Source organism: Fukomys damarensis, unplaced genomic scaffold (assembly GCF_012274545.1).
Source record: "Fukomys damarensis isolate Sample0158 unplaced genomic scaffold, DMR_v1.0_HiC HiC_scaffold_32, whole genome shotgun sequence".
NCBI lineage: Eukaryota > Metazoa > Chordata > Mammalia > Rodentia > Bathyergidae > Fukomys > Fukomys damarensis.
The window spans coordinates 48,319,113-48,325,744 of NW_022900944.1; the positions used below are offsets into that span (position 1 = coordinate 48,319,113).

General features: G+C 62.5%; 2 protein-coding genes across 4 annotated transcripts in view; one reads left to right on the top strand and one right to left on the bottom strand.

The window, feature by feature from the left end:
• Positions 1-4,122, top strand: part of Cdt1 (chromatin licensing and DNA replication factor 1) — an 8,036-nt gene extending 3,914 nt beyond the window's left edge. The window contains exons 4-12 of the mRNA XM_010627626.2: positions 105-428; positions 504-655; positions 956-1,153; positions 1,237-1,382; positions 1,503-1,603; positions 1,809-1,997; positions 2,307-2,456; positions 2,533-2,734; positions 3,200-4,122. Of these exons, the coding sequence (XP_010625928.1) occupies positions 105-428; positions 504-655; positions 956-1,153; positions 1,237-1,382; positions 1,503-1,603; positions 1,809-1,997; positions 2,307-2,456; positions 2,533-2,734; positions 3,200-3,363 (1,626 nt within the window). The 3' untranslated portion in view covers positions 3,364-4,122. The remainder of the gene's footprint in view (positions 1-104; positions 429-503; positions 656-955; positions 1,154-1,236; positions 1,383-1,502; positions 1,604-1,808; positions 1,998-2,306; positions 2,457-2,532; positions 2,735-3,199) is intronic.
• Positions 4,123-4,514: 392 nt separating this feature from the next.
• Aprt (adenine phosphoribosyltransferase) lies at positions 4,515-6,616 on the bottom strand. Of its 3 annotated transcripts, none has more exons than XM_010627541.1 (5): positions 6,499-6,616; positions 6,276-6,382; positions 5,281-5,414; positions 4,974-5,052; positions 4,515-4,736 (listed from the first exon to the last, which is right to left on the bottom strand). In XM_010627541.1, exons 1-5 carry the CDS (start codon positions 6,576-6,578, stop codon positions 4,732-4,734), a joined length of 405 nt encoding a protein of 134 aa, XP_010625843.1. In that variant the 5' UTR covers positions 6,579-6,616; the 3' UTR covers positions 4,515-4,731. The 3 variants fall into 3 exon arrangements, with proteins under 3 accessions (XP_010625843.1, XP_010625841.1, XP_010625840.1); XM_010627539.1 differs by having other exon boundaries at positions 4,515-4,870; XM_010627538.1 differs by lacking the exons at positions 4,515-4,736; positions 4,974-5,052; positions 5,281-5,414 and having other exon boundaries at positions 5,646-6,382.
• Positions 6,617-6,632: the final 16 nt, after the last annotated feature.

Below are 6,632 nucleotides of genomic sequence, written 5' to 3' on the forward strand. Positions count from 1 at the left end.
GCGGCTCCCGCAGCGCCCCACTGCAGGTGAGGTGCGGAGTGGGTGCGCGAGGGGCAAGGACCTGGGCCGGGGCTCCTGAGTTGGGTAGAAGCCGGAGGGTCTGACCCCGGACCCGACTTCCTGCTGGCAGAGACCAGGTTAGAAGGAGGGTAGGTGAGGGTCGGCCTGCAGAGGGCGAACAGACCCCAGCGCCGCTCCTGCCCCCGGGAGCCCGGCAAGCCTGCTTGCCTGCTGGCTGGCTGCTGCGGACCGGCTCCGCTTCGGTAGGCAGGGCACACCCTGCACTCAGGCACTCTCACCTGTGGCCTCCTTCCTACCAGGATTCCTGTCCCAGTTCCCCAGACATCCCCAGCTCCCCTGCCCGTCCTTCGCCCGCCAAGAAAGTGAAGAAAACCTCTGCCCCTGCACCAGCAGCGCCGAAGGACAAGGTGAGAAGGCAGCATCATGGGAGGTGGGGAGGACAGGGAGTGGCTGGCCGGGCCTGACACACCCTGTGTCCCCAGGTCCCCTCCCAGGACACCCTCGCTGAGCTCCGGCTGTGCCTTCAGCGTGCCCGGGAACTGGGCACACGTGTCCAGGTACTGAAGGCCGGGGCTCAGGAGGCTGCTGAGGAACCCAGCCCACCAGAGGCTGAGGGCGCTGCGGAGCAGCCATGGTGAGTCGGGGGCTGGTGGCCAGGGACCTGGCAGAGGACCGGCTGTGCTAGTCCACTCCGACTAAGGGAGGCTCCAGGCTGCTGGGGTCGCTGAGCGCCCACCATACTGGCACAGAGGAAGCGGAGGCTCATCTGTGCCCCTTCCCTTGGGGCTGCTCTTCACAGGTGGAAGCACGCCAGGGCGTTGTGAAGGGTGCGTGGTTTTGCACCTCTGGCTGAGGGTCCCCAGCCACATGCCCTGCTAGGACCTGGAGGTGGTGTGGGCTGATGCTTTCCCTGAGGCTGGCTCCCTCTCCACAGTGGCCAGAAGACACCTGCCTACCAGCGCTTCCATGCCCTGGCCCAGCCCGGCCCACCAGGCCTCGTGCTGCCCTACAAGTACCAGGTGCTGGCCGAGATGTTTCGAAGTATGGACACCATTGTGGGCATGCTCCACAACCGCTCCGAGACTGTGACCTTTGCCAAAGTCAAGCGGGGGGTCCAGGATATGATGCGCAGGTAACTGGGCCATGGGGAGGCTCAGCCTGCTTGGGCCGCAGCCAGCCCTGCCAGGTTCCTTCTGATCCAGCCTCCTCCTCTAGGCGCTTTGAGGAGCACAACATGGGCCAGATCAAAACTGTGTATCCTGCATCCTACTGCTTCCGCCAGGAACGCAACATCCCCACCTTCAAGGACAACATGAAGAAGTCTGATTACCAGCTCACCATAGAGCCGCTGCTGGACCGGGGTGAGCGCTGGTCCAGGCCTTACCCGCAGCCTCAGTTTCCCCACCTGCACCTACACATCTCGAGGAGAGGGTGGCTGGGGCGAGCATGGACTAGGGCTCAGCCTGGACTCTTCCCCACAGAGCCTGGTGGTGCTGTCCCCCAGCTCACAGCCTCGCGTCTGCTACAGCGGCGTCAGGTTTTCAGCCAAAACCTGGTGGACCGGGTCAAGGAGCACCACAAGGTGAGCTGCTGCTCGGCTGTGGTGCTGCTCCTCGTGTGACCAGCTGCAGCCCCGTCCTCCCTGTACGGTGGGATGGAGCTGGTGAGCTCGGGGGCTCACCTCACCTGGCTTTGGAGGTGTTTGATTAGCACCGTGCACTAGGCAGGCAGTGGGTGTCCTGGCCTGGCAGAGCGAGCCAGGTGGTCACCTGCCCCCTCTCCCTCAGGCCTTCCTGGCCTCCCTGAGCCCCCCCATGGCCGTGCCCGAGGACCAGCTGACACGCTGGCACCCACGCTTCGATGTGGATGATGTGCCAGACATTGCACCGGCCGAGCTGCCCCAGCCTCCCGCCACGGAGAAACTTACCAGTGCCCAGGAAGTGCTCGCCTGTGCCCGCAGCCTGATGTCGCCCAGGGTGAGGCTGGCCAGGCTAACTCGGCCCCTTTGTCCTGGGGTCAGCGGGGCGGCCTGGCCAGACTTGCAGTGCCTTCTTGGTGCCCTGATGCCATGTTTGGCTCACTTGAGAGTTGACCCAGTGAGGGGTGGGCTGTGAGCCCCTGCTTAGCCGCTGTGCGCCGTCCCTTCCGCCCCCCAGGAGCTGCTCCTGGGTGCCCTGTACATTGTGCCAGGGTCTGAGGGGAAGACCTGGGTGGACTTGGGGCAGAGCCGGAGCTGGCACACAGTACCCCTTTGACTCCTCCCCTCCAACCTTGCCCACCCGCAGATGGAGAAGGCCTTGAGTCGCGCAGCCCTGTGTGCAGCAGAGCCTAGCAGCCCGGGGTCCCCTGGCCCAGCACTGCCAGCCACCCCTGCCAGCCCACCCACCGCCCCTGCTGGCACGCTGAAGGGTGTGCCCCAGGCTCTGCTAGAGCGGGTGAGTGTATGGCGATAGTAACGGGGATGGGTAGGGGCTCACAGTGACTTGCTCACCTGCCTCATACCCACTACAGATCCGTGCCAAGGAGGCCCAGAAACAGCTGGCACAGATGACACGGCGCCCAGAGCACGAGCTGAGGTTGCAGCGGCTGGAGCGGCTGCCCGAGCTGGCCCGCGTGCTGCGCAGTGTGTTTGTGTCTGAGCGAAAGCCTGCACTCACCATGGAAGTGGCCTGCGCCAGGATGGTGGGCAGCTGCCGTGCCACCCTGAGCCTGGGTACGTGTGAGTCAGAGTGTAGTCAAGGGTGGGCACAGCCCTGCTCCGAGTCCCGACCAGGGTGTCTGCAGGCACTTGGACTGTTCTCCTGATAGCCACTGGCACCTGCTGTGTGTGGGCATCATGGCCTTCAGGTTGCCTGCCTGGCTCTGAAGCCTTGTTGTTGGCTTCCCTGTGGCCTCACAGACCTGTTCTCCCTGGGGTCCTTACCAGAGTCCTCTCCTCCCAGGCCTCTGGTCACCAGGGCTGCCCACTGGGGACCCCGCTCTGTGTATTTGGGCTTCAGCCGAAGAGGCCCTGTGTCCCTTTCTGGAGTGCACCCCTGGGGACTGTGGCCCAAGGACGCGGTCCACACAGTTGGCACTCAAGAGGCTCAGCCCCAAGGGTGCTTTGTTGCTGTGCAGCCCAGCTGGGAGGTGGGAACTGGGCGGAGGTCTGTGGGACTCACATGCCCTCCCTCTGCAGGGGAGATGGAGAAGCACCTGCTGCTCCTCAGTGAGCTGCTGCCTGACTGGCTCAGCCTGCACCGCATCCGTGCCAACACTTACATCAAGCTGGACAAGGCCGCCGACCTGGCCTGTATCACTGCACGGCTGGCCTGCCAGGCCTGCGCTGAGGAGGGGCAGTGAGCTGGCCACCGAGGATGGACGCGGAGCCCAAGGCGCCTCTGCTCCCATCAGCAGTGTGCTGCACTGTCCCCATTCTTGACTCCTAGGGTCTTGTGCAGTATTGGTGGTGTTTGTCCCGTGAGACTTGACCTCTGCTGCCTGACTGCAGTCCTTGGGACACTGCCATAGGCCGGGAAGGGGGCCCAACTCCAGGAGGGTTGCACAGGAAGTGGTACTGTGCACAGCTGGCAGTATGGTTGCCAACCCCCCAACCCACACCCTGGTCCTGGAGCCTGTGAGCTGTGACCTCGCGGTGGGGGACACTGATGTCCACCCACAGGCTTGTTCTGGGTCCTGCCCAAGGCCAAGGCTCAGGCGCAGGCTGAGATCAGAGGTGACCCAGAGCTGCCCACATTGCACTGACCCTCCTGCAAGAGATGTGACCAGCAGGGGGTGCTGGCCTCTGGGCAGCCTGGATGAAAAGACAGGTTCTGAGTGGCAGTGTGGTCGGACTCTGTAGAATGAAGATAACTTGTCATTTTCTAGGTTTTATGCTAAAATAACCTGTAAGATTTAAGCTCCTTTAGACTTTCTGAAACAGCATTTCAGTGTGATCCACCGCAGGACTGTTTGGGTTGCTTATTTCTAATTTAACCTTTTCAAGCTTCAAATACGTAAGCCATGAAGGAAAACCTATTTCCGAATTGTTAGTTTCTTATAAAGCCTGACATGTAAGATGTAAATAAAACTTTGCTACCAAGATGACTGCCTTTCAGTGCAGTTTCTGCTATGGTGGGAGATGGTAGATCGTGCGTGTGGGCTGTCAAGGTGCCAAATTTAGGTTATGGGACTTTAGGAGATGGAGAAGGTGGCCCGGTGTCACTACGGGTCCTAGAGGAGCAGGGTCACATTGGCTGAGGCACAGGACCTGCAGAAGGAGCTGGCCTGCCAGACTACAAGTGCAGTCACTTGTTAGGCCACAAAGGGAGGCCAAGGGGGTGACACTGGCCACATGGGGACAAGTCCTACGTGACCTGTGCAGCCGTGCAGCCTGTCCTCAGAAGGGGACAGCCACAAACAGGTGCTGAACGCTTGTCCCAGCTGGGGCTGCAGTAGCGAGGCCAAGGCCTGGTGGAGCCGGTCAATGCTGTGCGCTAGAGGATGACAAGATGTGTATAGCAAAGCTGTTTATTGATTTTGGTCTGGATGTGGCTCTGCTCAGGCCCCACACTTCCGGAACCCACAGGACAGCCCAGGAGAACTGTGGTTGCTGGTCACTGCACCAAGGAGATGCTCAATAAGCAGAAATAACAGCTACAGCCAGTGGCCCCTACAGGTCACTGAAGGCACAGGGTGAACTGTTGCTTGTCCAGTTGAAGATGGTGTCACTCATACTGCAGGAGAGAGAAGAAGGGGACTGACCCCAGCTTCTCCCTGCCTTTCAGTGAGGTCAGCTCCACCAGGGTCACGCATTCCAGAACCTCGGCCCCCAGCTGGCCCAGCAGCTCACAGGCTGTACACATGGTTCCTGGGGGACGGAGCGAGGTTGGCACAACAAGGAGGCACTGCCAGTCTCCTGCCCCAGGGCTGAGGCCCCTCCCCAGGCCCCCGGCTGTCCCGGAGGCTCTTACCACCAGTGGCCAGCAGGTCGTCCACCACAGCCACCTTCTGCCCGGGCTCCAGGGCATCTTTCTGAATCTCTAGCTCAGCCTGCAGACAGGAAGTGGACGCTGCAGAACCTGGGAGCCAGCATATGGCCACTCGCCCAGCCTGGCTCCAATCCCACCCCGACATTTCCTGGCTTTGTGAGTGTGGCCTAGTGTGGAAACCTCTCTGACTCCCAAGTCTACTGCAACCGCAGCAGCTCCACTTGAGGTCCCAGATGCTCCCTAGGGACCAAGAGACCCTGGTGTCAGTGGCCTGGCCCTGACCACTCACCTTCCCGTATTCCAGGGCATAGGAGGCAGACACAGTGGGGCCTGGCAGCTTCCCGCGCTTCCGGATGAGCACAAAGCCCAGGCCCAGCTCCTGGGCCAGCGAGGGGCCGAACAGGAAGCCCCTGGAGTCCAGGCCTGTGGGATTGGGGAGGGAGCATTGGGCAGCAGCTGGTAGCATGACAGCATGGGGGCCACCAGGGACCAGGCTGGGGGGGCAAACAGCTCCCACAGTGACAAAGGGAACCCAGACTTGCTGGCCCACCTCTGGACCCAGTGGATCCTGTGGGCTGAGGCTGAGTGGCTCTGGAGAAGTCACCTGGCCCCTGACGGCTGGGGTCCACTGCACCCTGCCACTCCCACCTGCAGTGTCTACCAAGACGGCACCTGTGACAACAGAGGCCGAGGCCAGCCCAGCCTGCTCCCAGGCGACCCTACCCCACACACTGGATTTTGGCGGCAGGTCCTGGCAGGCAGTGGGGAGGGGATGCCTGGCAGGCCCACCTGTTCTCCCTGGCCCTGTCTTGGGCTCGCCCTCCAGTGCGAGGCACCTCCCACAGTGGACAGAGCTCTAGGGCCCAAGGCCTACTAGGATACAGCTCAGAATGCTTGGCAGAAAGGGAGGTGGCTCAGCAAAGTCCCCAGAGACAGAGGGCAAGCTCTGGGCAGTACAGCCAGGAACCTGAAACCCTGCAGGCCTTCCGGGGAGGAGACGGGCCAGTCCTACACCTGCCAGGCTAACCAAATCCCTGAAGCCCGCCCCCAGCGCCGCGAACCCCGCAGAACTTGACCCTTCGGGTGCCAGGCCGACACCAGCGACACCGAGGGCAGGGCGTGGCCAGCCCCAGCGGGAAGACGTAGGCCGGAAGCCGGAGGCCAGAGGTGGGACAGGGGTTGCTAATTCAAGGCGAGATAAAGTAAAGAGGGCTGGGCGCGCGGAGGGACGAGGAAATGGGCAAGGGGGATCAGGTGGGGAAGGAGGGGACGGAGGGCACTGGCCTGCGATGTAGTCAATCTTGCCGCCGTGCGCGGTCTTCAGGTGGCTGGCCAGCAGGCGGATGCAGGCGCGGAAGGACTCGGGGTCCTTCAGGAGAGGCGAGATGTCCCTGCATAAGGACAGTCTGTTGACGCGGGCTGGCAGGGGGTGCAGCCCGCAGGATCCCGCGACTAACCTGGCGCCAACGCTCTGGAGGCGCCGCGCAGGCCCAGCTTTCGTCTGCACCTAAAGAGCACGCCTGGGATGGGGAAGTCGGGGAAGGTGCGAATGCGCCGAGCCACCAGCTGCAGCTCCGGTTCCGACATGACCACGTGCGTCCGGAAGTCGGGGAGGGCGGGGCTTGAGGACGTGGGGCGGGG

Coding starts and splice junctions, on each gene's coding strand:
- Aprt (XM_010627538.1), bottom strand. CDS start 6,578: ATGTCGGAACCGGAGCTGCAGCTGGTGGCTCGGCGCATTCGCACCTTC. Junction 6,383..6,498: donor ATCCCAGGCGTGCTCTTTAG/GTGCAGACGAAA, acceptor GTCCTTATGCAG/GGACATCTCGCCTCTCCTGA.